Source organism: Alligator sinensis, unplaced genomic scaffold (assembly GCF_000455745.1).
Source record: "Alligator sinensis unplaced genomic scaffold, ASM45574v1 scaffold150_1, whole genome shotgun sequence".
NCBI lineage: Eukaryota > Metazoa > Chordata > Crocodylia > Alligatoridae > Alligator > Alligator sinensis.
Window position 1 is genome coordinate 4135976 of NW_005841840.1, and position 18888 is coordinate 4154863.

General features: G+C 37.5%; 1 protein-coding gene across 1 annotated transcript in view; it reads right to left on the bottom strand.

The window, feature by feature from the left end:
* Positions 1–6: 6 nt before the first annotated feature.
* The window catches only part of PLK4 (polo like kinase 4), a 21783-nt gene continuing 2901 nt past the window's right edge, over positions 7–18888 (bottom strand). The window contains exons 5-16 of the mRNA XM_014520316.2: positions 15608–16604; positions 13671–13771; positions 11690–12063; positions 10658–10762; positions 10100–10202; positions 8360–8509; positions 7231–7361; positions 6302–6393; positions 5680–5815; positions 4059–4196; positions 2973–3079; positions 7–2173 (exon numbers count right to left, since the gene is read on the bottom strand). Of these exons, the coding sequence (XP_014375802.1) occupies positions 2074–2173; positions 2973–3079; positions 4059–4196; positions 5680–5815; positions 6302–6393; positions 7231–7361; positions 8360–8509; positions 10100–10202; positions 10658–10762; positions 11690–12063; positions 13671–13771; positions 15608–16604 (2534 nt within the window). The 3' untranslated portion in view covers positions 7–2073. The remainder of the gene's footprint in view (positions 2174–2972; positions 3080–4058; positions 4197–5679; positions 5816–6301; positions 6394–7230; positions 7362–8359; positions 8510–10099; positions 10203–10657; positions 10763–11689; positions 12064–13670; positions 13772–15607; positions 16605–18888) is intronic.

Here is an 18888-nt window from a genome sequence, read left to right on the forward strand (position 1 = left end):
TCAGCAGGGGTCCAATGTTGCCCCTGCTTTTCCTCTGGCTCCCCACATATCTGAAAAAGGACTTTTTATTGTCCTTGATGCTCACAGCTAGCTTGCTTTTGTTCTGCCCCATGGACTGCCAGGGCCTAATACAGTACAAAGCAAGAATGAATAGGATTACTTAAGACCATTTGGTATAGAGGTTGCAAAAAAAATAAATAATAATTTAAAAAAATCAACAACCTGATCCTTCCTCTTTCTTTTATATTGTTCTAAGCTCTGTTTAAAATCACATTTCTAAGGTAGCAGCAGCAACTCATCTTTTAAGCTCAATGCATTATTTGAAAAAAATGTTACCTTAAAAGTTCATGTGTCATATTATCTCAGCAATAAGTTTAAGGTGTTGTGTATAGCCTTTTAGTTTTAAGCATTTTTTACTATTACAATAGAGAAACACTTTTCTTAGCATGTTTGTAAACATACATTTTACCTAGGAAGTCTCTTAGAATTCTGATAAAACACTGGAAACTGTTAAGACAAAAATAGACATACAGGGCTAATCAAACTCAATGCTTTCCAAACTGGGTGGATGGACAGCTTTGAAAGCAACTTACTAAGCGTCTAAAAGTACTATGCAAGGTGATAGGTTTATTTCCCCAATAGTAAGCAAGCTTTAACCCAACGTAATGGGTGAAACTCAGGAGGGATCTATACTTTGAAGAGGTGTAAACTTTTCAAAGTGTAAATTATACCGGTTTTGTAATCCTTGTTTCAACCTTCCATCATGCAGTAGTGTAACTTAAGGTAATAAGCTAATGTATAACTTTTTTTTTTTTTTGCAAGTGTAGTAATACATTGGGGCTTAATGCAAAATTGAGAGGCTGTATTTTCATAAATATCATTAAAAACTGGAGTATTACAACCACACTTACTCCATATACTGCTACAAAAAAGTAGCCTTAATATGTCATTACTTGATAACTCCTTACAAAACTCTTTTGTTCAAAAGAATCAAGGGAAGGCAATTACCACTGCATTTATTTTTATTATAAAATACTTGTGCAGGGAAATTAGAAACTGCTGCTACAAAAATAAAACATAAAAAAGCAAATATAAAACAAATATACACTTTTTTTTTTACATACGTTGTGTGTAAGCAACATAAAAATACAAGTTATTTACAGGTAGAAACAGTTAAACAGCACAAACGCATTTTCTTTGATTGTCAATACTGACTGAGCAATGAAGAGAAAAAAAAAAAAGCTATATACAGTTGATTTTTCATTTCAAATTAATTCCTGAACAATGAATGTTGGATAGTCTATACACAGAATTTACTGTATTTACTCCATTAGAAGACAAGGATTTTTCCCCCATTTAACATGGGTGGGAAAAGCCCATCTTACAATTGAGCACAAGGAAGTAGGGGGGAGACAGCTGTTGGGGTTGGAGCCAGAACTACGCTTGCCACCTGCTTCTCCCCCTCCCCCTGCCTCTGCATGCCCTGTCACTCCTCCCCTAGTCCCCATCCCCCTGCGTCTCCCTCTCTCCTCCCCTGCAACACTGCTTCCTTGGCTCTGCACTTGGCTTCATGCTGGCAATCTCTGTCCCCGCTGCAGCTAAGGGCTGGGGCTGGAACAGCAGTGCTGGCTATGCATCACTGCAACAGGGACCAGAGCCTACCAGCGCAGAGCAGGGTAAGGGTCAGTGGACAATATTTAACTGGTCAAGTGACTGGCTTGTCAGCCCTATTTCATACATGGAAAATTATAATAAGTTTTAAACTTTTTGTGTGTAGAATCTAATGATTAGGGGCTCACCTTACATGCAAGGCCTTGTGTTCAAGTAAATCTGGTATTATGTGGACAAATCTCTGATCTTTAGCTGCCTAAAGTACCACATACTTCTACAATGTTTTACAGTTGATCAGATTGGTGTAAGTACACCAACCCTTTCCTCTTCCATTTGTACCAGATCTTATTCTAAATGGAATTTCTGAATTTTAAGTTTCTCGTAAGCAGAGTAATAAAGTCACTTTTAATGCTAGCAAAACATTTATTAAGCTTTTATGCCCAAAAAGCTGCTTTGCTTTAGTCAGTGGGGACCAGCTGGATTGGTAAACATCACAAGAATGGAAGACAGACAGTGCAACTTCTCTTTGATGTATTCAGGTAATTTCTCATTTTCTCCATACCTGAGGGAAGGAGGAAGTTACACAAGTAAAAAACCATGAATGCTATACCCTGAGATGCTTAGAATGAGTTTATCATTTCAGTATATGGATAGTGGCAATACAAAGTATAAAGCATTTTCAAACTTGGGTACTAAAGATAGGCTGAAATCAAGTTACTGCTTAAATTACAGTTGAGCATTGTTCTTCAAATAAATTCTAAAGATATTTCAACTGTTCTGGATTAGAGTTTTATAAGCAAGTTGTTACAAAAAACATTTAAATGAGAGGTAACTATAGTACTTAAACTGATTGCATCATCCATTCTTAAAGTGTTACGTTCCTGATGTTCTCTGTATTAAAAAGAATAGTTCTAATGCATCAAAAGGTAGGCTAAAATCTGTATAACCTAAGTATTAACTGCCATATTCAAGTCCATGTACTAGCTATAACAGTGTTATTTACTGCTACAGTCCCTGAACTTCCAAACTTTGATCACCTTCTCCTGAAAAGACAGTTTTCATTAAAGCTTCTTTTAGTCAATTTTTCCAAAGAACCTATAGCCTAATTAGTTAGAGGTAGTTCAGTATAATGCAAAAAAAAACCCCAAAACATATGAATAGATTCTAATTGCAATAATCATGTATCCATCTTTAAAATTAATCCCTTGTTGACCATGTCAAAACTTCAGTCATTCAAAAAAAACCCCAATCACTGTGTAACTGAAAGGGCAAAATTAGAAACTAATTATGAAGCTAAATATAAGGTAAGAAGCCTTCTCAAGTAGAAATAGAATCCATATACTTATAGCAGTAACACTCACCTAGTTGTCTGACCATTTGGAGATGTGTAAGTGATAGAGGAGACTCCTGCTTGTGCTACCAACTGGGATCCATCATTGAATTGAACCCATACTGCTCCGCTAGTCAACTAACAAGAGAGATTTTTATCACAGCATAAAGACTTTCAAAAAGGTAGGACTGCAAACCTACATTTTCTCTTTTCAACCTCCTAAGGGTTACAACTTTAAAAAATGCATAAGTGATTAGGAGTGCTAATCCAGATGTAAGATATCCATAGGTTGGTACTACAGTCCCAATTTCTATTTAAAACTTTTGAACAGGAGTTACACACATGAATATTAAAAAAAAAAAAACAAACTAGCCCTTTAGTCACTTTAGTACTAAACTAGTTTCAGAAGTGTGGCTAGGAACTGTAAAGTAGAAGCTGCACAAAAATAACAGAAGCTGTTTGATTGGCTCAGTATCCTAGTAGTTTAAAACCAGGAACATGCCATAAGTTTGTTATATCTGCACTGTAGAAAGCAATTTTTTAGACTTATAGTTTAAAAAGTGTTTTTTCTCTTTTGCCTCTGCCACCCTTTGTAAACTCTATCTAGCTTATCCAAAGACATGCATAGCCTATGGTACAGGAAACAGTAAGAAAATTAAGTCCTTCTCCAAAACAGCATCTGGGTAATTACAAGTGAAAAACTGTTAAGTTTAACACTACCCATTTAAACCTTAAATTTTACAACTTTACAGTGAACATTGCCACCCCTATTAGAGGCTTTTTTCATCTATTCCCTATAAGATGTTCTAGTCTGTTCAACTGTCAGATAAGTAGTACTAAGTTCAGCTCAACTACTTATTTTAAACTTGAATCAGTTCACCTCTTCATCTTCTGTCAGAGCTAAGTTCCAGTTTTCATATCAGGCTTCCTCCATCACTTGTTGCCCTATACTGCACTTTCCAATGTACTAGTCTTCAAATATGTGCATCTAAAATGGTCATTTAAAAAATATACTTTATTCCCTGATTGCAAGTGAAACCAAAATTAAATTTCACCCATTTAAAATGAACAGTAATAAATGTGTATTTATCTAGTTGGCTAGTGATTCACCACTCACCTGAGAAGCCCAACCCACATTTTTCACAAAAACAGACTTCACTAGTTGGGCTGAATTTGAATTGCACTCCTTTTGATTGGAGGAACAGGTTGTTTCAGCAACAGCAGTTCTTAATGCAGAGCCTTCATAAGATACCATCTAGAAAGAGAAACACAAGTACACAACATTACTGTCCTTAATAGAAATAAGATGGATTGTGGTTACTTACTGTCTTGAGCAATAAAAGTATTTGATTGGTTCCAACTTGAAGTTTGTGATCCTTTATTTCTAGTTAAAGTGAGATTTGAGCCCTAGGAAACCATTTGACACTTAATTGTTCTACAAGATTCATGGTTTAAAAATAGGTAAGTTGTATGTGAAATCTTTTTCCATACCGGAACAAGATGGCAAGATAATTTTCTTCAGCTTCTGTTTGAGATTTCCAGTCTCTCAAATCACAAATACTTTCCTTTCTACTTCTTTTCATGTTTCCTTATCCAGAATTTACTACAGGGGCCTTAAACTCACCCCTCTGCTGGATTCAGACCACAGGCCAAATCTGTGGGGCCACATTCAGGCAGTAGTGTGGATCTACTGGCAGCAGCATAGATCCAGGGACATGCAGCTGCACTGTGCTGCAGAAACACAGCTTTGAGTGGGGAGCACATGGTGATGACGAGCTCTGGCCAGTCAGCAGCACTGAACTGCACTCAGTTCTAGCTTTGTCCTGCCTCCTCAAAGACATGTCCCCAACCCCACACTACATGAAGGCAGCTCCATGCTACTGTCCATCCCTGTACCCATTCTGCCACATGCCCCTGGCACTGCTGGCTGGCCACAGCTGTGCCACCAGGCAGCAGTGTAAGGGCTATGCTACAATGTAAAGCCAAGGGGCAGTGCACTTCTAGTAGCCCACTGGACTACCAACGACTGGGATGCAATGATTCCGCAGGCCAGACCCAGCTCATGGGCGACCCTGCCCTACTATTACAGCTTAATTGTAGAATCTTTGAACAGGCCTCAGACCACACTACTTGCAAGTATGCTACTCTTATTCTTTGTCTCAAAAAAAAATTTAAAAAAAAAAATCTTTTTTTTAAACTATTATTTTTAATTGCTAGCAGATAATTAAAGCATGCAACTGCTTGATTTGGCTTGTAATAATTTTGGAGTTGTGCCTATATAGATGCTACAAATTCTCAAGGAAGTTACAAAATTGCTGAGGGATTCAATCCCTCCATATAGGGGGAGTCACCTGTGTACTGTCATAATGCTATCATCTATTTACAAGACCAAGGAACACAGGCATGTTTGATAGTTCCTATTCAAGCAGAAAGCAGTCTTAAGGAAATCTAAGGCAACAAGTCTAGCAAGTTTGCCTGTAGAAAGGTTTGGAGCTGTCAGTATGGCAGGACATATACACTTTTCAGACACTTAAATTAGTTGAAGATTAGGAGTTTAAAATTTAAGATTCTTTGTTAATGGTCTCAAAGAACATTTCAGCCTAAAGGAACTAGGAATGAAAACTAGTTAAAGTGTAAATTTATAACTGTTTACCTTAGCACCTATTTGGACATAATCTGTATTATTTTAAATTCTTACTAAGCAGGCATCACCAAATCTTATACACTGGTATACTTACAGAAGGACTGATGTTAGGAGCTTGACTAGGAGAACTGACAGCTCTATTTCTTTCCAATGAGGTAGCTTTTCCTGTGCTATCTGCATCCACTGAAGGCAGCATCAGGGCCTTTGGTGATTCAGTGTTCCCTGGTTTTCTGGAAATAGATTAGGAAGTCAGAATAAAAGCATCTGTGTATCCTAATTATATAAGTACTAACTTCTCTTCACAGTTGATATCCACTGGGCATGTCTACACGTGCATTAATGCGCTTTTCCGAACGCGCATTAAATTTGGTACCTCCAATGTGAGGTACTAAATGTGCTTTAGGCTGCCATAATGTGCAGTAGCGCAAGCACGCACTTTTTAGGTAACACATTGTGCAACAGCAGTTTTTGATGTTCCACTTTAATGTGCAGTAAAATAGGCTACTGGGCAGTAAGGCATACGTGTATATACTCCCACTGTGTTTGAAAACACACACACCAAGCACCTGAGTTAAAAAACTCTGTACTTTGACTGTCCTTTTGACCTTGATTCTAAAGAAGTTAACCAAATAAGTCAGCCCAAATACTTTGTACTGGTACATTTAAATGAACATATTGACTCAGTTATTTAAATTTACTATAAACAACACTTTTACCTTCCAACAATTATAGGGAAAAAGGGAACATTTTCATTCCTTTTCTCCTCTTCCAAAACAGCAGCTTCCAGTGCAAGACAAATGCGATGTCCCTTATTTAAAAATAGAAGGTTGCTTTAGTTTATATTCAGGAAAAAAAGTACTTCAAAGTACTCTGCTTGAAATGCCCAGCTCTTCTCTTACCCAAAGAAATGGTAAGCAATGCAGAGTAACTAAACAACGATGTCATTAACATGGTATTAGCAGCCCCAAAGCAGTTGCATGACTGCTAGTAGAAGCTTTAAAAGCTAAGGAAACTACCTTCACTACCAAAACTAGATGGCTCCCAAGAGATTCAAGGTCGTATTGACATTAAGCTGCTACACCAGGAGCTGGCAATTATTTCGGGTGGAGGGTCACTTAACAAGTTTTGGTGAGCTAGAGGGCTGTAAGGGTAGCCCCACCCCTTGACAGCCCTGCCCCTGGGTCGCCATCTTGGGGCTGAAAGCCCCACCCCCTAACTCCTGACCTGTGCCACTGAAAGTGCCTCCCCTTGCCCCCAGAAGTTTTCCTGTTGGGAAGGAAAAGGGGGTTTGTCATCTTGAAGGGGGTTTGTCATCTTGAAACCAGAAAAAAACAACATGGGGTAAAACAGCCCCTTCCTCCTTGCCACTTCTAGTGCTTCCTCATGTAGCCTCCCGAAGCCTGCACTGGGTTGCCCTGCATCTACCCTGCATTACCACCACCTCTAGGCTGCCCTGCAGGGCAGCGGTAGCAGTACAGAGCAGATGCAGGCAGCCTGGAGTGGTGCAGGCTCCGGGAGGCTATACCAGGAATCGCCGGCAGCAGCAAAGGGAAGAATACAGTGCCAAGAATCTTTGAGAGAAAGTATACAAGTTCTGAGCAGGGCACTGTGTGCATGTGTGTAGTGTTTGCAAAAGAATTATTACCTCATTTGCATGATACATATATATTTGCATTTCATTCTTCAAGACGCTTTCATTTTCTTCTTTTAAAGTGTAAGATTTTCCAGATTTTTCTATCACTCGAGTTATACCTGCTGTCTTATGTATTTTTGCCCCTGGAAGGAAAAAAAAAAAAAAAAAAAAAAGCTAGTTACAATGGCCGTAATAACCAAATCAGCATATTATGGCATCTATGTTCAGTTATTCCTTAAAATATTCTGTTATCTTAACACATTTCCAAGGCAAGACATTAAATAATGAAGTCAGGTATTAGGCAAATGTTTTCCAGTTACAACCAAATTACTGAAACAGTTCAGGAATGTATTTATTATTTGCCATACGCAGCTATTTGAAAGGTGTTGCTTGAAGTATGACCAAAAGGACAGGCACTTCTCAGCAGCTTTACCAAAAAAAACCTGATTGATGAGTGACCTATTTGGCTACTTACGCCATCTTTAAGAAAGGAAGAGTTCTTTCAGAACATAGGCAAGAGTTCAGGTTTCACAATGTTTGAAAAATGGACCCCTGTGCCCATTACGATGGAAAAGAATGAGGCTCAAAGTACTTAGCAATTCTAGTATTACTATAGTGGTATCAGAGCCTGGTTGGTTATCTGAAGCAATCTAGCTGTAGAATCACAGAGCTCGTTGTGGACGTGGGATGTGATTACTCTGATGACAACAGTCCAGACAGACCCCTGACTCCCTTGCTTGAATCTTCTAAGTAAGGACACTAGAATTTTAGATAATGAGGGTGGAATTAAGGGCAAAGGCACTATATACCTACCTAGTGTGGAATCACAGGCATTCATAAAAGAAAGTCCACAAATTAAAGAGAAAGGGAGTTAACATTTTGCCTTGTAGCATCCACTTAAACACACTCATAATATTTGCATAGAGCTAATGTACCTATTAACACTATTTAAATAGCTTGTGCACAAACTAGTATAAAGGCTAATGGACAAAAATGCTGGAACATATAGTAAACACTTCTCTTTGGCAAAATTCTTTTAAAAAGCACAAAATGTTTGATCACTAGTATTTCTGCAAAACCTTGTTAAAAAGGCTTAACTTTGGTAGAACGGGAGAGATACTACACCGTATTGAATACATACCATCATAAAAACAAACTTCAACATCTGCAGTAGGGAAATTCTCCATCAACATGCACTTCGCGTATCTTGTATAGAAGGTAACTTTAGGTGTTTTTGATCTCACCAGATGAACAAATTTAGCTGCATACTGGTACTTTTTCCAGTACTTTTCTGAGAGAGAGAATTTTTAGTATTAATCCATCAGAAAGTCACCCAAACAATCATTGACTCCATTACAGTTTGCAAGGTTTGCCTGGCTACCACTAACTGAAAATAAGATGAGGACTTTTTAAAAAAAAATCATTTCATACAGTTACTTAAAAAGTGTGCTTACTCATAATATTTCTTAAGAGTCATTCCAACAGTTAGGTATTTACACCTAGGAATGGATATTTTATCTTATCTTATAATGTAGTTCAGTATTGACTAGTTCAGCCCACATGAAATGCATTACAGGAAAGTGCTGCACATATGTTAATAACCTCATAGATTGTAGATTTGGAAGGGACCACAATGGATCATCGTGTGCGACCCCCTGCTCCTGGCAGGAAAGAGGACCGAGGTCAGATGACCCCAGCCACGTGACTATCAAGCCTCCTCTTAAAGACCTCCAAGTTAGGTGATAGTACTACCTCTCTTGGAAGCCCATTCTACATTCTGGCCACCCTTACTGTAAAAAATGTCTTCCTAATGTTTAACCTAAATCTACTCTCCACTAGTTTGTACCCATTATTCCTAGTTACTCCCAGGGGCGCTCTGGTAAATAGCACATCTCCAATTCCCTGTTGTCCTCCCTTGATAAACTTATAGGCAGCTACAAGGTGTCCCCTCAGACGTCTCTTGTGAAGGCTCAAGAGATCCAGATCTCTTAACCTCCCCTCATAGCGTCTTGCACGGAGGCCACTAATCATGCGAATGGCCCTTCTCTGAACCCTCTCCAGAGTCTGTGTCCCTTTTGAAGTGCAGCGCCCAAAACTGGACACAGTACTCCAACTGTGGCCTGACCAATGCCGCATAGAGGGGGAGCATCACCTCCCTTGATCTGTTGGTCACGCATCTGCTAATATACAAGATACGATTGGCCTTGCTGACAGCCTCATTACACTGCCGGCTCATGTTCATCTTGAGCTTCAACTTGTTCAACTTATTTAATAAGGAATCAATACACACATCTTTTATATAAAATATTTTTCCAGCTGAAGTTAGAAAGTCAGTGAATGACCTACAATTAAAATAACAAGAGGATGCTGTACTAATAAGCACCTTTAAGGAAACTGTAAAAACTACTTAGTGTGTGTGTGTGAGAACAAAAGTGTGCAAGCAAGATGTATATAAAAATAAGTTCTGTAAGAGATATCTAAGGTTTTATATTTAAAAATTGGAATTACCATGAAGTCCCAGTTGCCAGTTTTAAAGAAAACTCTTGACACACCAGTTTAAGTAACCTTAACACTGAACGCTAAGAATAATTATTAAAAAAACCCAAAAAAACTCTTCTCCCTTTTTCCAACATTGTAGAAGTAAAATAGGTAATTTCTTGTAAGGACATCATTAAACTGAAAAGACCAGTCTCTCATCTCACCTTTATAATTCCTATTAAGTTTCAAGAGAGAAAGCTTTAAATGCATCCAGTTTCAATTGCAGCTAGTAGGACTAGCTAATACAGCCAATATTAATTCTGACACTTATTGTACACAAAGCTTACTATAAACTACTCTTCTTTTATCTCCCTAATTTCTTGCAAAAGAAGGTTCACATTACCTGGCAAGCTGTCAAAACTGTACATACAGACATCTTCAGGAGGAGAAGGTGGTCTGTCATCAAGAAGGAAACCTCTTCCTTCATTTGGATGATATACTGTAATCTGCCAAAAAAAACCCAAACACTTACTATCATTAGACAATATACTAAAATACGCCTTACCTGAAAGCTAGGAATGTTTCTTTCATAATCCAAAACATAATATCACTTATTATATTCCTGTCTATGCAATTATTTTACTTCAGTTTCAATTGAAAGCCAAGCCTGTTTTAGCACAAACACAAAAGGAGGGATCCATATTCTTTAAAATAAAATGGTCTTCTACCTTCAAGATGCAAGGCTTTACTGCTAGAGAAAAAAGAGTTCTGCGGATTTCTCGGTCATCTTTTCGTACAAACCACTAAATAAAAAATAAATTGTACAGAACAAACTGATGTTTAACTCAGGTTAAATTGAGCTTAAAGCAATATAGTTGTTTTGCTTTTGACATACCGAACAAACAAATATTTCCTTTTATTATGTCAAGTGAATGACAATTTAAGTTAAATTACTACTTACCACACTTCCATCACAAGATATTTTGAGAACTTCTTTTACAAACTCTTGAGAATGTTGTTCTTTTATAAACTCCATACACACTTCTCCTGCATCTAAAATACTCACCTAAGGAAAAAACAAAAACACAAAATTGGAAAAATGTAATTATTTCTTGACAGAATAGGTCTACACCGAACTTTCACAACACTTCAGAAAAACGTTTGCTTCTCTCATGTCCACCACAAATCTATTATAAAAATGAACAAACAACAGTATGACAGATTAAGCTGTTGCTTTCATACCCCCTAAAGCAACTTCTACTGGTAATGCTGTTAAGTGGAACGATTCCAATGCTTCTGCAATGTGAACAGAGAGTTATACCCAGATATGTGGTTTCCCAAAGTAACCAATCAGAAACCAGGAGGTACGTCATCCCTAACACATTTTCAGATACTAGAAAAAGGAGGAGAAAGTGAACTGGAAGCCAGAAAGATAAAAACTGGAAACTACGAAAATGCAGTTTGATATAAGACCTACCAAAAAAAGCCACCAAACACTGGGGAAAGAACTACTGCATTCATAAGGGGAAAGAGAATTATTTTCTTAACTTCCAGTTGCACATAGCTCAAGTTAAAACATTTGTTATGCACTGCAAACACATACAAGCTACATATATTTAAATCTGATACAATTAAAGCCTGATGTGCATATCAAATGGAGATGTATTGAAATTCAGGAGTCCTTGTGGAAAAACAGAGAAAATAGATCTGATACATATTTCCAACTTACAATGGTTCTAGTTATCATAATTAAAAAACCCATCCTTCACACATGTGGAAAAAAAAATGACCAGTAAGAGAATTCAATGCATTACGACTAAGACTTACCATTCTAGGGAAATTGTCATTATTTCTAGACGTATGCAATGGACATGTACATCTTTTCCTGTTTTGCTACGGTATTTTCTTAATAAAAAAAAATTGTGCATTTCCACTGTAATTAAATTTTAAAGATAGGAGTGTTTAAGGATTAAGGGAAATAAGTGACACATACCACTGCATTTTTTGTTTTTTGTCTGATTGGTTTTAATCTATGAGCACTGAGAGGAGAGACAATACTTCGTAGTGAAGGCTTCTGATGTCCTAATGGCTCTTTGCCCCAGGCTTTTTTTTGCTCTGAAGTTGGATGGAGAACAAATGTGGATGCTGGTTGAGCTTTGCTCTGCTTACATGGAAGTCCAGAAGCATATTTCTTTACGCTGAATTGATTTATAGGACATGCACTGTCAAGGGAGACATCAGGATTCTTTTTATCTTTTATATCGTTCCACAGGTCTCTTGACATTTCCTGTTGTACATCTAGATGGTCACATAAATGGAGGTTTTGGATACCGAGACTGATAGAATCTGCAGGCTGTCTTAAATGAGCTAAAAACAAATCAACACACAGTGTTTTTAAATGAAATACTGATCAGTTTCACTTCAGTAACAATGGAGCAAACTTTATATATAATCTACCACCGTAATGCATTCTTTTTAAGAAGAAATTTAATTTTATCTGGTTAAAAGTATAATAATTGAACAGGCTGCAGCTCTAATTTAGAATGTCTACAATATTCTACTTTTGAATACATAATATCTCAGTAAGATGTAAGTTGCAAGTAAGATTATTCACATTTTGCATTGCAGTTATGCTGTTTTTCCACCTTAACTTGATGAAACAGATTGTTTTTAAATTTGACCTAACTGCTATTCTAGTTTTGATATTGAATCCAGCACCGCATCCCCCACCAAGTCAGAACAATTAACTACACCCCTTCTGCCACAATATAAAAGCAATACAGGATTGAAAACAGAACAAGTGCAGAGAGAAGCTGGCTTTTATTAAAAATACTGCAGTTCCAAGCATACATCATATGGTTACAATTCCCCAGGGTTAGAAGGGATGGACTCTAGTACTATCAGAACAAAATAAAATTGGAGTGGGTTTTATGTTATTTAAAACCCGATTAAATTACACCTTTATTATGTACAGTCTGTGTACATGATGTAATACAATACATGGCAAAGAACTCCTCCTTCCCTTCTGTGTCTCTTGTTTTTTTTATCTCCACCCTTCCTTCTGCAGCCCTAGTCATCATCTGTTTCTCTCATGTCATATGCTCATAAATAAATGGGTTGGTCTAATAAAAGATATCAAATTCACCCAAGGAACCTTGTCTGCCTATGTCCTTAGACCAACACGACTACAACCTAAACCCCTGCATAAATAAATGGGACTCTTAAGAAATAAGAGCTGGCATTCTTCGACTAATCCTCAGAACAGTCACATTCGGGTAAAAAGAAAATATTAAAAAAAAATGCTAAATCTCCCACTTCCAAGTAGGAGACAGGTTTTTAGGAGCTTAGGTCAGTTAAAAGGTTTGTAACTTCCATTTGTCAGTCAGAGCCATTTATAAAGTCTACTGAACTATTCTATTTCTTGACAGCACTGAACATGGAAAGAATTAAAAAAAAATTGTATTTTTTCTAGTAAGCTTAACTAACAATTCTTGCCAAAGAGAAACTGGGAACCTGAATGACAGGGGGAAAAAAGACCATTTCAGAATGCTGAAAAACCTGACTATAAAACTCCACTTACTCCATTGTAGGCAGTTATTCTTAAATAGTATGTTACTGTTAATTTACAATTAGTAAACCTGTACAGAGCAGAATTCCCTTGTGTGCCCCCCCACCCCTCCATATGATTTGACATATCCATTTTTAAATTTCCTCTTACACTTTTCCTCCAGGAAGAAGAATTTGGTTGCAACACAGCTGCTAGACAACATACTCTCTCTTTCATTTATACTATCATTATATTTCACTGTCCTGGATTATTTAACCATGCTAAATTATATCTTTTCATCATGTGAGTAAATAAGTTAATTTATAAAGTAGAGATGAGCAGTTAACATGTCTTAATAACAGTATTTCTTTGGCTGGGGCAAGGCCCATGCTGGATTACATATAGAAGACATTCAACAAGTGCATACCATTTGTTTGCATGCCTCCAAGCCATTGCTGCATTGTTTCAGTCTGGGTCTTCTGTTCTAACAAACCAACACTGGACTTCATTGGACAGAGATAATTTGATCTAAATAAACAAACAATTCTGGTCTGTTATAGAAGCACCAATGTATATAAACACATTAAGCCCAGATTAAAATAAGTGTGCGCAAGAACCTACACCCTACACCCGTGTGTGCAAGAAGGCACTTAATAAATGAGACGCAGTTTTATTTCACAGAATGGCCACAGAATTTATAATCTAGTTTACTGTATGCACTCATGTTTCCATATTCTTGCCAGCTGAAGAGGTCATAAATTTTGGTACAGTTTAAGGAAATCATGTGGCATTCAGGAACTTCAACAAGGGAGATTCTGACTATTTTCATGGCAAGGTGCACTAAGCAAATCTAGTAAAGACTACCACTATCTGAAGAATGTAATCTAAAAATAAACTGTCTTATACAATTATAAACCTAATTGATATACTAAAACTAATTGATATACTTGAATTAAAAAAATTCAAGCCAGGTAGGACTCATACTAATCCAGACTGAAACTCTCACACAGATGACAGAGGCCACTCGCTGGTCCCATTTCTGGACAGTTATTGCCCTTGTTCCCATCAAAGTCTTATGGCAAATGGCATAAGTCAGGCTCAAATGATGGAGGGACTATGCCTGAATCAAAATGACCTGTGACATGTTCACACAATATTATTATTGAACGTGCAGCCCAAAGCACCGGAGGCAGCAATTTTTCTTTCCCCAAAAGAGTGTTTTTACCTCTTACACATAGTTAACTTTGACTGGATATTTTCCTAAACTAATGTTTCAGCTTTTCTCAAATAAAGTTTTTGCACTTTTATCAACTGTTCCCCTAATTTCTTTTTGAAATAGTCAATAGGCAAGAATCAAAAGTGAGTAGCAAAAGAGGGACTAAATTGCTAACTATTGTTTAAGATAAGGCTGTCAAACATACAGAGGGGTGTCTGCACCATGGGGCTTCTCACAGGCTGAACCCACATTTATATTTGGCCTGTGGACCGGTTGCCATGACATAGGAGGTTAACACCACTGTTGCTCACCTCCCCCTCTTTACTCTGCCCAATTTCTGGGTTTCAGTCGTATTGCAACTAAAATTGCCAGCAGTTGGCAATGGGAAAGGGAGGTGGGGGAGTTGAGCAGCAGAATTAACCCCCTCGGAGCTAGCAGTGCCAACAAAGTAGAACTAGCAGCTGCAGCAAGAAGCCCCACAACTGCCATCCGAAAGGTGGGTTGCTCAGACGACAAGAAACCTTTGGGCCAGATTTCTCACTTCTTGCCCTAGCTGCTGTAGGTATTATGGCCCATTGGCTTATTTGAGTTTGACACCCGTTGTATAAGACAATATTTAGTATTTATAAATACATTTTTCAGAGCATTATGTAAGCTAAGTAGGGATGAATGTTTTCCCTCATTCCTGTCTTCTACAAAGTTCCAGAAGTGAAGATTCTCTGCCATGACCTTTTTGAAGAAACAAAAGCACTCATGCGTCAGTGGCTGAGTACTAGGGACAAATAGTTAGTAGAACACTACCCAGTGTAATGGTAATTGATTTTGGACAAGGCTTTGCTCCCCTACCTGCCTTCTCCCCTCAACAAGCTACACAGATAGAGACCACGCTTTTCTTTTGCTGGTATCTGGGCCCTGCTTGCAGAGCTTCTAACATTCAGAACAGTTGAGCAGGCCCTCCCACTACAATGGCACCATGCCGCTGACACCAGAACATACAGGAGGAATCTCTTGGAAGCTAGAAGAAAATGGATTTGCACCAGCAAGCTGATGCACTTTTCTACTACAGCATATTTTACGTTATACATTTAACAATTAACTTGAAAATTCTCTCTCAGGACCACTACCAATTTCAAGTTAGATATTCTTACTGTGTTTGGATGCCAGAACTACTAGAAGTCTTCTCCTTAAATATAGAAGGAATATCACCGTAGCTGTTTGTGGATGAATAGCTGTCTATATGTTCCATCATTCCTGTTCTGGGTTTTGAAAGCAGCTCCAAGGAATGGCACCTCTCAACACTATCTGGTACTCCTTGAGTCTGACTGGAAGATGTGCCAGACCTATCAGAAGAATGGGCCCTCCTGAGGTAACGTGAATGTGGCCTCTCTTCAGTAAGTTGCATTGTTCGTCCTCTACCAGTCACGCCAGTTTCTTTTCCCTGAATTCCCCAAATATTGTAAGAGCTACTAGCATCAGAGGAAGCATCACTAGAATTCTTATTTTTAGGAAATAAAGTAAGTTTATTTGGAAGTGGCTGTCCCACTAAGAATCTTTTCTTTTCCTTCATGTAACCACTTATACTGATGCTAGAAGAGCCAGTAAAAGCTGTAGAAATTGTAGCATTGCCACTGTCCATGGAATCTTCTACAGTTCCAGAATCTTTACTTCGTGCTGAGTTGCATCTGGACATAAAAGGATGATCCAGGACAGATGAAAGACTTAAACGATCTGCTGGGTTTTTGCGAAGTAACTTGCGTATGAGATCTTGAGCTTCTCCTGACAAAAAGGCTGGCGTTTCATAATCTGCTAATACTACTTTGTTCAGTGTGTTCTTGACTGTGTCAGTGTCAAAAGGTGGTTTCCCAATCAGAAGAGTATAGAACATGCACCCCAAAGACCACACGTCAGATTCAAGTCCATGTGCGCTTCTTGTGGCTATCTCTGGAGAAATGTAATTAGGAGTTCCACACATTGTGTAATGCTTTTCATGTGGCATTTTCAATTGTGTTGCTAGTCCAAAATCAGCTATTTTGATGTTCATGTTGCTAGTGAGTAAAAGATTAGAAAGGGTAAGATCCCGATGTAGTATTCCATGAGAATGAAGATACAGCATCCCTGTGATAATCTGGTGCATGAAATGTCGAGCTGTTAAAATACAGGAAAAATAATATGTTACTTAGTGCTATTAACTTCAGGTTTGGCAACAATGACATTGTAAATAGCCTCTTATCTGCCCTAGGCCGTTATGTTCTACAAATTTTATTGTAATGACTTGACTGTAAGGAAATGTTATTCTAATGAGGTAGAAGCTTTTTGCTGTTACTGTACTGTTCAACTTAATTACTAGTCTATGAAACTTAACTGCTCTTATTCATATCTTTATTCATTTCTCATATTTATGCACAGACATTTCTAGTATTTATGCACAGAAGAGTAAAATGTGATGATAGAATATGAGTATAGTTTGAAAGTATCTTCACCTAACCCCAAATTGACAGCACTCTTTAAAAATTTTCCTCTTATATTACCAGGAAGGTAATATTGTTTCCACAAGTCTGGTCTTTATGTATTTATTGCATGTTACATACAGTTTATAAATGCAGGGCAGTAGGTATTTGGACACACTGTAACATATCACTAATAAACTGGAAATGTGACAACTGTGATTATCTCCAGTAAGTCCCTTTTCCTACCAGCTAATTCTAGCATAGTTAGGACAGCTTTGCTTTACAATTGCATGTGTAATTACACAACACAGGGAATACGCAGGAGTTCAGACCTCATCCAAAATGAAGTAGTATATCATAATGATATATTTTGGCTATGAGAACTGACACTTCCTTAGTGTGCAAGTGAGGCAAAGTGCCAGAAAAGCGTAAAGAAGAAAATGTTTCCAATTACTTCAGAATACAGCAAGACTGTGGTTTGTAGAAAAACTTATCTGGAGCAACCCAGGATTATTCCCAAGTATGTGAAATACAATTCAACTTTACCATTAGACCACTTTTAGGTACAGTTAACCTGGCTATGTAAAAGCACCATCTTAGCCAAATCTAACCCTTTGTTATTTAGTGTCCAAGATGATTTTGTCTGATTAAAACTAAGCCAAAACTAAAAACTTGCATTTTTTTAATCATATTTTTAAAAATTTTTTTTTGTTAAGTTGCTTTGTTTAAAAAAATTAACCTCTGTAAAGATAGTTTTAAATTTAAGATATGATAAAGCTCAAATATATCATCATGGAATAGGGATTATAGCTTCTAATTACATACTAGTTGAGACAATATATTCATGTAACCTTTTCAGAAAAGTTTTATAAATAGGTCACAACAGGCCAGGGACTATATTAGGGACCCAATCTTATGGGGTTCCCAAAGGCTCCTCTACAGATTAGTAAAGATTAAAGAAAACTACTCTACCCAATGGGACTCAGTGCTCAGTCTAAAAGATCCCATTCAGCATCTTTGTGATGCTTAGTTTCAGTTCTCAATCTGTGGATGTCTCTCCAGATAACATCCTTGTTAACAGTACATGGAGACGAGATAACAGACTTGATCAGCCCTCTTGGGTCTCTGCAAGTTTGTGTACACAAAGTCAAGCCCTTATCTCTCTCCAAGAGTGCAAAGTTTCAAGAAGTTCAGCGAAGAGAGGATATCAAACAACAAGAATGCACTTTTTGTAGAAAACAACAATTAAATCGAGGCTTCCTGATCAATGATTTCAATTGTGCTTTAAATCATGATTAAAATATTTGATTTAAATCAAATCTACCCTGAACTAAGCCTGACCAACCTTAATTTCAGCTGCCTTTGCAGTGCCAACACAATTAAGAAGAAATGGTGTCTATTTGCTTGTTGTCAGAATAGCTGTTTAAAAGATTGAATGACTTGCGTTTTTGCAATTCTTCTAGACCACAAGATAAAATACAGTCCATTCCAAAGTTTAGAATGTTTAGTAACATCTTCTTTATATGGTACTGTACTCTTCTGTGCTCCTGAATTCCATCTTACAGTGAAAGTAAAGACAAATAGGTTGGAAAGCAGTGCCAGCTGCCACCCTTCAGGACTGCACAAAGTAGCCAGCCCAGTGACCAAGTTCCTTGAACTTCAGCCCCATCCCCCAAGTATGCTCTGTTTTTCTTTTCCTGATCCTTTTTTAGGAAGAGGTGGAGAACAAAGATCATATAAAAACTAAGTTGTAGCTGGAAAAGCTATCACTCCATGGAACAAACTACTTTATATCTGTGGACAGTTGTTCCTGAATTTTTTTTAACTTTAGTTAAAGCATGTTGTAATTTAATTTAATTTAATTTAATTCTGGATCTTAGATTGTACTATTCAAGTATTGTGGAATCTCCACCCTTTGAATTTTTAAATGAAGGACAGGCAAAATTTGGCTGGAATAGTTTAGACAAAGATCTTTCTTTCCA